The following is a 16490-nucleotide window of genomic DNA, read 5'->3' on the forward strand; positions in this document are numbered from 1 at the left end:
TGTAGAGTTCAATCTCTTTAGGAGGAGGAATATACTAAATACAAATAACTAGCCTAAGGGAAGCTTTGCATGATAATAATTGTCAATCTCATCATTTCCTTGCTTGTTTACGCCAAAAATACACTCCGGAAAATATTGTCCATTTGTTGGATGAACAAGGTGTTATGGTTACTAAACCTGCCTCCATCATTCAAATGTGCATTGACTACTACAAATCTTTGTTGGGTCCACAGGAGATTCTTTCTGATGCTATTCACTTTGCTCGCCGATAAATTTGTGACTTGGTTAGTAATCACGTTAAGCCTGAATGGGTTGATCTGATAGAGATTGATATCTCAAAGGCTGAAGTGGAGGATGTGTTGTCCCATTTACCAACATAGGAAAAGCCTGGCTGAGATGGGCCTCCTAATGAACTATTTTCAGACCTTCTTCAGCAGCTTAAGGACCCACTAACTTGCCTATGTCAACAAGTCTAGAATTCTGGTAGGATGCTTTCAAACTAGAAGATTGTTGTGATTGGGTTGTTGCTGAAGGTTCCTTCTCCGACGCCTTTAAAACAATGGAGACCCATTTGTGTTATGGGTTCTTTCTATAAAATCTTTTCTAAAATCATTGCCAAATTGCAGAAAGTATTCCCACACTTGGTTCATCTGCGTCAATATGGTTTCATTAAGGGACGAAATATAATGCATAAAATTTTGAATGTTCAACTGGGGATTAATTTTGCCAAAGCTTCAAGCCAGTAGGTTGTTATGCTTCAGCTTGATCTTCAAAAGGCACTTGATTATCTCAACTAGTCTTTCTTGCGACAGCTAATGTCTACCATGGGATTTTGTCATCGCATAAGCTCTCTTATTCATACCATTAGTCAGGGTGTTGTGGCTCGTATTGCACTTAATGGGGGAATCACATACGAAATTGTCTTTTCCGTTCTCTTCCGCAAGGTTGCCCTTTCAATCCTTTGATATTTGCCTTCGTTACTCACCCAATGCTCTCATTATTGGATAAGTTAGTTGATCAAGGCGAGATTGTTGATTTCTCTATTTCCACTAGTGCCCAACTTTTGCATCAATTTTTGGCTAATGATTCCTTTATGTTTTTTAAGGCTGATTGCACTCATGTTAATCCGGCAATGGTTATGTGGAATCTTTTTGCTTTACCGTCTGGGCTTCATATAAATGCTCAGAAATCTACCCTGATTTCTTGTACAGAGAGTGATTTGCAAGGTTTCAGTTAGCAAGGAGCTAAGATTTCTAAAGGAGATATTACCCGACACTTGGGTTATCCTATTGGTGTGGATGTAGCTCCTCGCACCTTGCTTGATTGGATTCATCCCATACACATGATCAGTTCATATACTCAAAATCTCAAGGCTGGCCTCTTTATGTCAAACTTAAAGTTGCTCAATGCATCATGATCAATATGGTCTCCTTTTTTCCGCCCTCACTTCCTTGGACTAAGAAGTCTCTTTTTGAAATGGTTCAGCCTATCCGCTTCATGTTGTGGAAAAAGGAAGGGAATCGTTTGGCCAAGTGTCAATTTCTTCCCAGCATGTGACTACCCCTAAAAGGATAAGGGGAGCAGCTTTATTGGATGTTAATTTCCATATGGCTGCTTTGAGATTGGCACTTTTGCAGGCACTATGTGTGCAGAGTCATCCCTGGTCAAACATTGAAAATGTTTTCATTGAAAAGACGTATCTCACATGGTCCCATGGTTATTCAACTTTCTTGGTGGAATGTCGTAAACTCCACGAGGCCTATTAAGGTCTCCCAATCCCTTCTCCTTTCTCATTTGATTCCATCCTACCAAGAGATTTTCTCTTCTGCAATTGGGCTCCCTCCTAACCTTCGTATAAGGAGGAGAATTCGCTTCAAGGAGAAGTGCTAGCTACCTCTAGGTTGTTGGATTAGCCTCATAAAGACATGCAGCAAGATAAGTTCAATCAGATGGTTCGCTTGGGGTTGCAGACAATCCATGATGGTGTCATTCCTGGGCAGCCCCATCTTTATTCTTTCTAGCGCATTTGTCAACACTTTTAGGTCCCTCATGCCTATCATGACATTTGGTCATCCTTACAGGAGAAGCTTTTCACGTTCTCTCCATTGCTTGCTTTACAGCCATCCTCTCCTTGGTAGAATTGGATAATTGTGCTTCCTAATGATTTCGAGAAAAGGTCAACTAATCAGATCTATCATCAAATGGTTGAGACCAAGAGATGGGTCACTGGAAAGGCCAATAAATTATGGCATATTTGGGACAACCAAAAGAAGTGGCAAGAAAGATTCCTCCAACTCTCGAAGTCTAGCATTCCCTATCAGGGTAAAGTGTTCATGTGGAGGTTGCTTATTGGGGGTACTCCCAACTCCGGATGTGTTGCATGCTCGCAAGATCTCCCAAGGTAGTTGTGTATTTTGCACTACATGCCATGAGACATTGCTTCATCTCTTAGTCTCTTGCCCTGTTGCTCCACAGATTTGGAGTTTTGTTTTCTGTGTGTGGTCCTCAGCGACTCAGCAACGGATATCAGCTCGTTCATAGAATAAGGGAAGGACGCCTTCTATGTCCACCTTGCAAACCGATTATTCTTGCCTTTGCCTTTTCCATTTCCCCCGATGGACTGCTCTGTGGCATATTCAACATACTCAAAATGCCTTTATTTTTTACTCTACCTCAAGCATCCATGGTCATGGGGCTCGTGTTTGTGGTTTAGTGTTGTGGCAGATCTCAGCTATGGTTTCAACTAATCGTGTTCTTCCTAACAATGTTGCTCCTTGGCTGGATATTGTTCACTCCACTCTACCTGTCCTTTATGTGTAATATTAGTGTTAGTGTCTTAGTAACCTTTCGGCTTGATTTGTGCATGTTCTGTTTTTCTTAGCTAACATGATGGTCTAATGCAAATATTGCTACTTAATTCAATTATCTTCACAACAAATGAAATGAAATGAAATGATATATTAACATCTACAAAAGGCCAAAATTACCTATGAGACCATGAGTTACAATCATCTGTATAATGGTACAATTGTCTGGGCAAAATATGTAGCACAAAGCAAAATAAGAAAGGAAACTAACTATGGCTATGTGTAAACATAGTAACAATGAGCTCCAAATGGTACAATCTCATGTGGGTATGAAGGGCCTAGCTCTAATCCCTTGTATCCGCCTATGAAGGTGTTGCCGGTGTCTGTGTCAAGGCCTAGGACGCCTAGATCGGCTAAGCTAAATGGCTCGATCAATCAATACTCCTTGTCTGTGTGTGGACTGTGGTGGTGAGAGAGGATCTCCTGTAGACTGTGGCTGTAACTGTATTGAAGTCTTCTCAATCTCCTTTGCGAAGTAGTCTGTGAGCTGTCTCTGTGGAGGGTCTCGATGTCCTGGAGCAGCTGTACTCCTGAGGTGCATGTCAAGAAGCCATCGTATCTCAAGAAGAAAGATCCCAAGGCATCGCTGATCGGTAAAATCCACGACTCTGGATAGTGGTCCAAATCCGTCTCTAAAGTGACAGTGGAAACGATCACGGCTGAGCTGAATGTCAGTCAGTAGCTGCCTAAGTGATTGAATCTCCCCATCTTGGGCTTCTATCTTCAATTCCAGCTTTTTAATCTTATCATTCAACTGCCTGTTCACTATGCTCAGTCCGTTGTCATACTCCTTCCTGACTTTGTTGATGGCATTGGTAATCATCTGCTCTATCTGGACCTTCTCCATTTTGCGAGCGAACTCCGTCTTGTTATGTTGGGCACAAGTTGATTACGACATATTGCTCCATCAGTGTGATCACAATTGAGGGCCTTCGAATATAATTCCAATGCCGTTCCTGGAGTGATGTGATATCCGCCCTTTTCCTGGAGTGACGTGATCGACTAATGGGCAGTGGCGGCAGGAGACGGGAGAACGGGCGGGGCAAGTGACGAACGGACCGGGCAGGTGACGGACGGGCCAATGACGAGAGACAGAGAGAGAGAGAGAGAGAGAGAGAGAGAGAGAGAGGGACAGTAACGAGCAGTGACAGGCGGCAGAGGGAGGGCGAGTGACGTACGGACGGGGCAGTGACGACACAGAAGAACGGACGGGGGGCAAGTGACAAACGGACGACAGGAGAGAGACGGACGAACGGACGGCAGACGGCAGGCAAGAGAGAGACAGACGAGCAGTGACGAGACAGGGAGAGGGGGGGGGGGAGAGAGAGAGAGAGAGAGAGAGAGAGAGAGAGAGAGAGAGAGAGAGAGAGAGAGAGAGAGAGAGAGAGCAAACCCACACACCATATGCCCTTTTAATCAATAAAATAGAGACACAGGGAGAGAGAGAGAGAGAGAGAGAACAATAGAGAGACCTGCCCTACCTAGTGCACTTCCTATTGTTTGCGAACTACCACATCCCAGAAGGTGGGAGAAATTCATTATCGGACAAGAGCTGCATAGCAAGGATTCACATGATGCCAAACCTAAACAACGTCTTCCTAGACCAAGTGCTAGATGCCTTGGTGCTTGATTTTGATGATGAAGAGCAGCAAAAAATGGTTCCTTGTACGAAAATGGTTGTTCCTTATTCCAAGGTCCAACCTAGCTCTAATGTGCAACCCCTTGTTGAACACAGCAAACATGTGTAACCGTAGATTCTAAAGTCCCTCCACATCCTGAGCATTGTGCTTGCTCTTATGCACAGGTGACTTTGGTTGTTGAGAAGTCCCAAGACTTGGACTAGGATCATCGCTTGGAATTTCCCAATACATTGTTGGCTCAATGTGTCGAACACAACCAACAATCCTTTCTAGCCCAAAACAATGGGGAGACTTTGGATGCTACGTCAATACCAAGACTCTACTCCCCATTATTTTTCAGCTTTCTATGAAGAAGGGGTCATCCTTTTTTACACCGACAAGACTCCAGTGCACTCTTGGATCTACAAATGGTTAAACAACATTTTGCAGGTAGATATGTGTAGTTGAAATCTTTGTTGGCCCACGAGGTTCCTATGAGATGATGCTTAAATCCACAAGCAATTGGGATGATCTTCTAGCCAAAGTTCCACTTTTCTTTGATAAATGCCTAGTGCATGTAGTGTTCTGGAGCCCGTTGGTGGACTTCCAATGGTTGCTTCAAAAGGAATGCCCAATATGGGTCAAATGTTGAATGCCACAATCTATTGGCCTTTTCCTAAGGATAATATGGGAGCGATTGACACTGTATTGGTTCCCCCTAGCTTGTGGGTTGCAAACCGCAACCCCACGTGCATGCTATGGGATAGCTCGTGCAAAAGGCCCAATGGGATACGCTATTTCCTTTATTGCACTATCGTTTGAAGTTGGAAACCTTTGCAGGGCATTGTTCTTCTTGTGGTCAATTGGTGCCTTTCACAACTATCTTAGGCTTAGTTCTCTTGATTTTACTCATCCTATGCTTAGCCTTCTTGATTTTACTCTTCCTGGGTTTACTTTTCTTGAGTCTACTCATCTTAGGTTACTTGTCTTAGATTACTAACCTTAGTTTACTTGTCTTGAGCTTACTCATCCTATGTTTACTCGCCAGCTTGAGGTTACTCATTAGCGCAAGTTAACTTGTAATGAAACAACTTAGCCACATTAGGTCACTTACCTTAACCAACATAAACCATGTAAATACCTTAGCCATGATGGTACTAGGCTTTACTATAAAAACGCAAGAAGTGCTAATATAGGCATATTTTTGACACCTACACTAATTTTGGGAGATCTCTTGCCCATCACCATGGCAAGATTGAGGCCTTGCAAGTCAACTCCATCTGAAAAAGGCTTTGGCTAGTCAAATGTATTGCCTAATGATTAAGGGCATCGGCTCGTCACCACGGCCAATAATGACTAGGGTTTGCATAAATCTTGCAACTGGTGGAAAACGACTACCATGAAGGGTTGGTTCAATAAGACACCATACAAAAGCAAAGTCTTTCTTTGGCGCAACATGGTTGGTGATGCCTCTTGCCGCGGCACATGCAAAACACCACATTTCCAATGGCTCCTATTTTTTCTATCCAACCTATGCAGAATCTTCTTGCCACTGCTTTCTTTCGTACCCTTTGCTGCAGAAAATCCGGTCCTGTTTCTTGCTATTCGGCATGTCATTCCACCTCTTTCATTGGATCTTTGCTCGACCCGAATATCCTACTCCAGCACAACCACATACAAAGTTTCTATCTCCATTCCTCCATTCTTGCGACCATTGGCACAATTGGACAACCTGCAATGGTTTCCGCGTTCAGAGTGCACATACACCTTGGTGAGTTGAAAGATCTCCCACATTGGCAGTTGGACCTTATTCAACACACTGATCTCCTTTCCAAGGAGGACTTGGCCCCTTGGCAAAAAAGTAATTACTACAATTTCCTATTACAAAAAGAGATGGAGAGAGAGAGAGAGAGAGAGAGAAGAGTTGATACCAAAAAAAAAGAGGTTACTATTTATCACTGTGTGTATTGACATCATTTCACACAATTCGATGTATTTTTGGTGTCCCTCCAAGATAGTCTAACTTGCGGGACACAACTCCCTTAGCTTTGGGGGATTGGTAGCCTTTCCATGAACTTGTTCCAAATAATCCATGGTAGACTAGAGACGAAAGGGATGGCTGCATTCCAACTCAATCAATCAGATTTATCGCATGCTTCCTAGGGATCATCTCACTAGTTAGCAGCTAAGGGCAATTTTGTCTAGGGCCTTCTTAAAAGTAACACATGGTGGCAATCAACTATCATGAAGAAATGGATCGATAAAACTCCAAATGCAATGTCTTTCTTTGGACAATGTTGATTGACTGCTTGCCCCTTCCTTCAGCTCTCTCTAGATGAAATATCTCCAATGGCACTTACTTCTTTTGTACTTAAAGTATGGAGACTTCGCACCATAGGTTTTTCTTCTATCTAGTGGCAAGGAAGATTGAGAGTGAGCGAGAGAGAGAAAGAGAGAGAGAGAGAGAGAGAGAGAGAGAGCGCGATTACATGGATGGGTATCTCCTGGACCTGCTAGCACCATGTTTGCACTCCCAAAATAATGGGTAGTGGGGTTGTTCTGGACTTGGAGACACATATGGTCTCTCTTCGTTGGCCACTATTCCAACCCTTGTGTGAGAGTAGGCAACCCCATTGCCAAGTTTCTTCTTGCGACTCAAGGTATTAAGCATGGGAACACCAGGATTTCTGCCCCATGGTGGCATGCTATTAATGCCAAATAGCCTATCCATCTAAAGTCTTTTATGCAGTTGAATAATTTGGTCCACTCCTCAAGATCACTCCTTGCCAAATTTTCTTGGCACCCACCTCCCAAATAGGAAGTGGCAAACTCCCTAAGAGTGGAAGTGATGGCAGTTTGGAGACTTCTCTCTTGGCAAGGCAAAGAGCAATAAAGCAAGAAAGGCTAATGTTGGAATAGGATGGCGCACCTAACACTAGTCCCTATTACTAATGCTCTTCTACCTATGAGTGGGGTTGTTATGTCCTTCAAATCGGCTCGATGCTACTTCCATGTTTTCCGAGGCTACTGCAATTTGTCGAATGCCATCTCCACCTCTTTACAAGCCATCCAAACTCTTCCCTCTTTGGACCAGGAGGCCCCTTGGCAGGATTGCGTGATTAATGGTCAGTTGCTTTTGGGTCGTGCTTCAACTAATCAGATATATCATTTGCTTATTTGTGATCAAGACTAAGTAGACTCTTGTCCAAAAAGGCAATACCACCTAGGGTCTCCAAAAAGGCCAAGCATGGCGGAAATGTGTGGTAATGATGAGCTTGCTTAACAAATGTCTTTCCGCTCCAAGGTCTTCATTTGACAAATGTTGATGAGTGCACTTCCGCTTGCCTTTGCACTCTCCAAGTGAAGGATTTCCAATGCTTGCTACTTCTTTTGTTAGTCATCGATTGAAACCCCCCGTCATCGCTTCCTTTTTTGCCCAATGCGATGGAAGGTTTAATCACTACTATCAGCCATTTAGTTCTGAGTGGTTGGGCTATCAATGCTTCCAAGGGACTTGGCCTTTGGTCATTCCAAGTTTGTGGTCCTCGTGTAGGCTGATATTAAAGTGCTCTTTCCTATCTTACACTTCTGGGTTTGCAATATATAGACCATGCAGAATGCATTCATCTTTGATGTTTCATCGGACATGCAGAACTCGACTTGATTGGGTTAACAAATATCCTCCCTAGATGGGATTTGCATGCTTGCCACACTGCATTTTCTTCTACCCCCCCTATACTCACTCTACTTCGTTTGTACCTTGACTCGAATATCTCAAATTTCATGCACGATGCCTAGAGCCATCCTGTATCTTGTAACCATGGAATCTTGTACTTTTTTCGTAATTAATACAATTACCTTTTACTGAAAACGAAAAAGAGGGCTAGAGAGGTCAAGCATAGTGGAAATTTGTCATGGTGGCAAACTGGCCTAACAAAACACCTTACAAATACAAGGTCTTCATTTAGTGAATGTTGATTGGTGCTCTTCCTCTTGCCTCTACACTCTCTAGGTGGTGGATTTCCAATTATCGTTGTCCCTTTTGTCCGACATTTGTAGAAACCTCCCATGATCGGTTTCTTTCTTGCCCGGTGGCACACAACATCACTACTATCGGCCATTTGGTCCCGAGTGGTTGGGCTATCGATGCTTTCAAAAAACTATGAGAAATGCATTCATCTTTGATTCCTCATCAAGAATGTAGAAGCTTGGCATGATTGAGTCGGCAGATATTTCTCCCTAGACATGATTAGCTTTCTTGGCCCAGTGCAGTTTCTTCAGCCCCCTTCTAGGCCATCTATAATTTAGTATCTTAGAGATGGGTGGTCTCTTCAATGACCAGCCCTCGACTTTTGTATTTCTTTGAGCTCTTTTAGACAAGTGACTTCTGTACAAGCAAAGATACATGTACAGAGAGAGAGAGAGAGAGAGAGAGAGAGAGAGAGAAGGCAAGCGAAGATACGTGCACAGAGAGAAACCATTGCAGTAGAGTCTCCCCACCATGGATTTCATTTCCTGCCCTTTGCTCAGAAGATTTGGGCCCTTCTCTCGAACATGTGGCATGCGGTGCTAGGCACAAGTATGTGTTCACTTGACTGGGTTTTTGGAAAAGCTAAATACAATGGTCTACCTTAGCCTCACATGAAGATTCTGTTTCAGTTTTCCAGATTTTGCGGTTGCTGGCATATTTCCGTCACTCACAATGCGTTCATTTTTAATCTTCACTTGTGCATTCAACATCATGTTGCGAAACTTAAGGGTCTTCTCCAGTGGCAGCTTGACCTTTTACAGCATCGTGATATCTTGGTTATAGATTATTTAGTCCCTTGGTATACGGCAATCTCCTCTATTCCTTTCTTGTGACTTTGTATCTTTTATGTACGATGGACTAGAGCCATCCTGCACCTTATAATCTTGCAATCTTGTACTTGTGTATTTTTCATAATTAATACAATTACCTATTATGAGAGAGAGAGAGAGAGAGAGAGAGACTAAATGGAAGTGACCATAGACCATAGGGAAGTGCTTCATTGTACTTCTGAATTTCGTGTTTCCAGTAATTAATACAATCACAAAGAAAAAAACAGGGGAGAGAGAGACACAATGTAATTCCTATTATGTTGTGCTTATCAATTGTGTGTTTCTACTACTTAACAAAATTACCCTTCATGAAAAAAATAGAGAGAGAGATATCAAGATTAGTTCACACTGAAGGTTAATAACGCCTGGGCTCTTCACAACGGCAAAGCTTGGTGAAAATCTGCAGTGATGGTGCGCAGGCTTACTAAAAACTCCTTTAAAATTCAGTGTATTTAGCTGGAGATTGCTGGTGGGTGGTCTTCCCCTTGCTTCTACATTTTCAAGTCATAATATTTCTAATGGTCATTGCCTTTTTTGCAGGACAAGTGAAAATCCCTCTCATCATTGATTCCTTTCTTGCCAATGGGCAGGAACTTGGTCTCTCTTGTCTGCTATTGGGTGCCATCTGCTTGGGACCTCCATACATCCAAGGAACTGGGCTTTGGAAAGCCAAAATTGACAAACTCTATGCAACCACTTATGAAGGTTGTTTTCCACCATAAATACTAGAACCTTAAGCCTGGAAGTCAGAGCTAACTCTTACATTCTTTTGTGGAAACATCATTCCATGTATAAAATGTGTACATGTTTGAGGCACCTCAAGGATAGACATAACTACTGTAGCATATCATGAAGAAGGTACTCAGATGAAAAGGTAGTCAACAGAATGATCAGCAAGCATGCGGAAAGCCTCCGTTAAAGTGAACTGTGATTTTTATTAGCCTACTTCAGGGAAATGGTCAGAGATCCTTGTTCTTTGTAAATCAATATATGTGAGAAATTATTCTACAGAACATGCAAGGACAAAACAGCGCCACTTAACGAAAGCTTGATTATCCTTGGAAAATTTTCACTTAAACAACGTTGAAGTTCTTTCTTCCTCTATCAACTGGTTAATATGCCAATGTTTCTTCTCCCAGTCAACAAAACCATAATAAACAGATTATAACATTTTTATAAGTATCCTACTCTCTGATCATTACTTCATTCCTTCAAGAGCCCACCTGGTTGTTGTCATCAACTTTCCCTTTCCAGCTTCACAATCATCCATGACATCAAGATCCCAATGACCAATTTTATCAGATGGCAAAATTTGCACTGATACTGTCTCATTCAGAGCCTTATCAGCGCATTCATCATCCACCTGCAATTTTATAAGAGTCATTTCCTGTTAGAACATGCCGGATAGCAGGTCTGTGTGCCCAAACATTTCAAAATGAAACTTCATCCTTTTCCTTTTTACCGCAACTGATTAAGGTTCTCTCAACTCAAAGATGGATGACTTTAATTTCAGATCTTTGATATTTTATACCTAGGAGTCATATGAATAGATTTCTTTTTCTCTTCTCTAGAAGACCCCCCGCCCCCCCCCCCCCCCCAAGAACAAAAAAGAAAGACCATTCTTACAATACAAAATACACTCAGACTTACGTAGTACAGCTCCAAGAGCAATAATAAAGAAAACCTAATTCATACACAGGGAGGTTTAATGTATCTTAGTCTATCTTCCTAGTACTCTTTTACCGATTGTGTCCGCATATATCATCATCCAGGTTCTTGGCCAAATTTTCAGTATCTTCATTTGAACCAAGCCTACAATCATACTCGATAATGCCAGATTTCATCAATGCGTGTGGACACCCTCTACGGAGGGAAAAAGAAGGAGATCCTTCACAGAGTGTCTCTCTCCCTCTCTCTCTCTCTCTCTCTCTCTCTCTCTCTCTTCTTCTTCTTCTTCTTCTTCTTCTTCTTCTCACCTCTCTTTCTTCTCCCTCCCTCCCTCCCTCCCTCCCTCCCTCTCTCTCTCTCTCTCTCTCTCTCTCTCTCTCTCTCTCTCTCTCTCTCTCTCTGTGGTAGGAAGGGGACTCTCTCTCTCTCCCACGGCAGCAAAAAGAGGAGGCAAGAGGGCACACCACCCCAACACGCCTCCGAAAACCCCGCTCGACCCACCCCACCTCGCGTCAGCCCCCCCACGACACGGCAAAAACCCCCCCACCCCACCGCACCCCCCCACGACGCGGCGCATATCCCCCCCCCCCCCGCACCCCACCTCGAAAAACCCCGCTCGACCCACCCCCCCACGACACGGCGCACCCCCCCACCCCACCGCACCCCCCCCACCCCACCTCGAAAAACCCCGCTCCCTCCACGCCACACCACCACGCCTCCGAAAACCCCGCTCGACCCATCCCACCCCACGTCTCCCCCCCACGACACGGCGCACCCCCCCACCCCACCGCACCCCCCCACGACGCCCCCCCGCACCCCACCTCGAAAAACCGCGCTCCCCCCACAGTACCCCACCTCTCCTCCAAAAACCCCGCTCGACCACCCCCACCCCGCGTCACCCCCCACGACACAGCGCACCCCCCCACGACGCCCCCCCGCACCCCACCTCGAAAAACAAGACGGGCCTTCCTATATGGTGAGATAATACCATGAGCCACCAGACAGGCTATATCATTCAGAGCAACGCTCCTCCATATAATTGAGCAGATTTTCTCAGAAGTCATCCATTTCCAACACTACACAATCATGGGGATTATATAGACAGTAGGTATAACTGCATGAGACGATCAACTGGCCTTTTCATGACCGGTCTCTTTCAAAGTCATGTACCTCTATCATCAGGTAATAACAGCCAGCAGGTTGGTTATATCCAGCATCACCCTGGTGTGAAGAAAATTGCTGAGGTTTGCACTGAGGAAACACAGAGTGTACGACCACGACACAAACACAAAGAGACAAACACACACACAGAAAGCAAAACTCAAACCCTAAACGCAAAACTCAAAACTGAAACCCTATACGCAAAACTCAAAACTCAAACACACAAACAGAAAAAGGGAAAGAAGAACACAACTCTGAAGTGAATGAATACTGCAACTGAATGTAAGAGTGTACAAATACTCAAAGGCAGAGCACTATGTCAAAGAGTGACATCCACCAGAGACGGATCCCAAGTCTGTGACCACCAATCCCAGTGTGTAGTTTGTGGAGATGGAAGGCGGCCCCCACATGACTGTAAATGCAAACTGTGGATGTCGCCTGGATGAGGAGCACCAGCACCTATCCCCTAGACGAAGAGACACCAAATGCAAGCAGCTGGAGTTTGTAGGAACTATCGCTAGGCTGGTCTGGAACCAAATGCAAGCTACAGAAGGTGATGAAGATGCTGGAAGATGCCAAACGCAGCCTGGAGGAAGTCAACAAACAGTGGGCGACAGCCAAGAGGAAGGCGCCAGGGCACTGCACACTGCAAGGGCTGACAGAGAGGTGGTAGCAGTCTCGAATGCTAGACAGCCACATAGAGTAGACTGATGGCTAAAATCTGCACTCAAGGGTGTGAAACCTACACAAGCAAGAATGAGACTGAATGGGGGCACCTTGTCTATATATAGATGTTGAAGAGTGCCCCAAAGGATTAGGGTTTTCCGGGGACCACTGAAACTCTCTCGAACCGCTCCCCTTCTTAGGGTTTTTCATTAATTAAGTGTGTTTTGGGGCTGTCTGAGAATGCTAATCAGCTGAGAAGTGTGTTTTAGCTCAACACCTGATACCCATTAGAGGGGCACTCTAAGGTAAATGTAATCATATTGTTTCCTCTCCATATTCTTCACCAAGTTGCTCTTGGATACAGCATCTTCATTCTTAGTATACATGCTTAACAGAGTCATTTGCAAGCATTTCCCAAGCAACTGGAATCAGAACTAAACTGAATGGACACTACCCAGACAAGACCTACAGATTTGTCCTTGACCAGGAGCAGAGTCATTAGGAAAAGAAGCACAATTTCCTACACTACCTTCGATCATATGCTTACAATTAGAACCATCAAATGAGGATGGGGCACATAAGACAACAATCTACTACTGTTTTTTGGACTTTAAGAAATCATGTGCAACCATAATAGCTGCCGAGCTGATGAAGAGGTTGCACAACCTAGGGGTACCAAATGAGGTGTAGTGGGGGATATCCGCACCATATGATCTGTGATAGGTGAATGCACTCACCATTGGGCCGTTTCCCTCTATCACCTACACTATTTGGCCCTAAAAAGATGATATGCAAAAATAAAAAGACAGAATGGGAGGCTCAGCGTATGCTTGCAGTTTGTGCCAAGCTTTATGGTTCTGTTCTGGTGCATGGACTCAGCATATGGGCAAAGAGACAGGGAGTGAAAGTGAAGGGCCAGGTAGGTTTCTGCGAGGCTTCTCCACCCTTAATCATATCTTAACCCTTTTGTGCCTCATGGAGGAGGGCAGGGCATATGGGAGCAGGATCTATTATTGCTTTGTAAATTTCTGCAAAGCTTTTGCCACTATAATGACAGCCAAACTTATGAGGAGGCTGCAGGTCCTTGGACTGATCCCTAAAAGATGCTTTGGAGCATGATATCAGTCTATGAGCATGTGGTAGAGTCTGGGCTGCACACTGCATTTAAAGGAAATTACTAGTATTATTGTGATGAAGCAGGGATGTTCACTTTCACCTACACTCTACATTAGATAGATGAGGTGAAAGAGTAAATTAGCCACAGGGGAGAAAGTCCTGCACATCTCCATGGCACCTTGATGTCGGTCCTCCCATATGCAAATGATATTGTGCTCATACCATATTCACCTAAGCACCTACCATCTCCCCTCAATGCATTGCAGGAAATCTCTGCAGACCAGGACCTCACAACGAACCTAGGGAAGACCAAGCTAATAGTCTTCAATTTATGCTCAGCTTGAATCACCAGACTAGGAATACATTTCTGGTATATGAGGGTGGCAAATGAGAGTGATATCCCCTATGACCAACCAGGGGCTATTATCTCTAGCCCACAATTTTGTATGGTGAGGACAGCCCTGGCTGACGTGAGTATATGCAGTCTTCAGAATCCTTGGGAGTCTAAAGATGCACACATATACAGTTCCACAATCAAAGGATCAAGTTACAGCTATTTGACACAGAAGTGACCACCATGCTAATTTGCAATGCTCTCATATGGGATCCTAGCTGAGCTTGCTCCATAGGCAGAGGAGAGAGCCAGGGCACAGTCAGATTAGACGTGATCAGGACTAGGCAAAAGCCAGCACCACCCTTGGATAGAAAATGGACCTCCAACCGGACAATCAACTTCCTCTCTTACCTCGCAACTGTTTGGTATGACTAAGATACATTGGTGTGCAGTTGCCATAAGTTGGGACAGCTAGATACCAAGATACATGGATGTGCACTTGTCATACGGGATTCGATGTGTGATCCGCATTCACACACATTCCCATACCAGCTCCATGTTGGGACAACTACATACATTTGGAGAAACTGTGCTCAACCTAACACCATATGCCAACTTTGCCAAGAGGTGATAGAGCCTTCCTTCTCACCATTGATAACAGTGACAAACCAATTCCAACTTGGGCTCTACCTACTTGAGACTCACACACAGATATATTTCCAACTAATACAAAAACATTTGAGCCAATAGGAGGGTTCCACACATAATGACCATGGAGACCTCTTCTGTCCGATAGGGTGCCATCTTATAGCAACCATAAGACGCTACCATAGATTGTCATGGGGACATGAAATTTTTAGGGGATCCTCTAATCTTCCTAGTAACATTTGATTAAGTTAATGATCAAATGTGCTAGGTTTTCAAGCACCTTTGTTGCATATGGCAATTATTTCATGATGACAAGCCAACGACCCCAGGGATGCAATGGGTGAAGTTGTCACAAATTATGACAACTAGGTTTTGGTTCTCAGTTTCTATCATTTTTGACCCTAGGACAATTGTTTCACCAATAAGTGTTAGTGGTGACATTAGCGATTAGCCATTAGTTAATTTATTGATGCCACTCTACAAGTCAATAGTGGTTAGGAACCACTCCAAGTTGCAAATGGTCTAGCCAATTAATTTATGGATACATCAAAGCCATCATTACGCGGGTATTGTAACATGTTTATTTGAATTTTATTTTGGTGGTATGCATGAATGATGATGTCTCAAGTCTGAATCATAGTATAGCTACTCTAAAGACTAAACTAGACATAAATAATGGGCATATAACACGTTATACTCAGTTGACTATCATGTATTTTGGCCTTTTCTTGTTTAAAAGAAAGTTCCATAGAGGTTTAACACCTCTTTCCCTAGTTTAAGACTATACAAGTCCCTTTAAAAAGAACACTTATTTTTCTTATTTTTTCTCCTATTGAAAGAAACTTTCGAAACATGTTTCTAATATTTGGTTTCTAGGGGCTGCTCCATAATCTGCAGTCTTTGTCTCCAAAGAGTAGCATGATATAATACCATATTGGCTAGTCACCATTTTCGCATTAAAGACCATTAGATCAAAGGAGACAGCCCCTTTAGACACATCCACAGTGAACTAATGCAATCGCCATTACATATAGCCATTAAATGCCTGATGCCTAAGGAAAGAAGAATTTCAACACAATGAAAACTTGCTCCTGTGAGATGGGAGGATCGAGGTGCAGCTGAGAGTTCAGTAGACAGTGTGAGAGTGAGAGAGACAGAGTGAAGCATGACACCCAAGAGAATAGACTGAAAGAGTGTAACCAGAAAGTACAAAGTACAACCCTTAAACCTTAGGGTTGTAGGGGGTGTTCACACCCGACACATACTAAGTGCCCATAAGTGTGTAACATAAGCACATAAGCACATACGACAATAAGACTATAAGTCTGGGGAAAAAAACCTCTCCTACCGAGAGTAAAAAATTCCCCAGTGTCCTACTGATCACCGGCACTCCCATATGAGCGTAGGCGTAAGTGAGGCGTGAGTCAAATACCCAATAAACCCACTTAGAGTGAAGAGTGATCAAGAGTACAAGGATCATCCGCCACCAAAGGATATCAAATTTAAAGCATCGCGAAATGCTTCAAATTTGTCACAAGGAAGAGCTTTGGT

The 16490-nt window shown here is 43.7% G+C and overlaps 1 protein-coding gene across 4 annotated transcripts in view; it reads right to left on the reverse strand.

Moving 5' to 3' along the window:
* GMI1 (gamma-irradiation and mitomycin c induced 1) overlaps positions 1 to 16490 on the reverse strand; it is a 214712-nt gene that overhangs the window by 94474 nt on the left and 103748 nt on the right. For all 4 annotated transcript variants that reach the window (XM_087701024.1, XM_087701027.1, XM_087701028.1 and 1 more), the window contains exon 25: positions 10570 to 10709. In XM_087701024.1, coding sequence (XP_087557150.1) covers positions 10570 to 10709 — 140 coding nt within the window. The remainder of the gene's footprint in view (positions 1 to 10569; positions 10710 to 16490) is intronic.

The sequence above is a fragment of the Lygodium microphyllum genome, chromosome 19, assembly GCF_053477565.2.
Source record: "Lygodium microphyllum isolate KBCC chromosome 19, Lygodium_microphyllum_v1.1.10, whole genome shotgun sequence".
Lineage (NCBI taxonomy): Eukaryota > Viridiplantae > Streptophyta > Polypodiopsida > Schizaeales > Lygodiaceae > Lygodium > Lygodium microphyllum.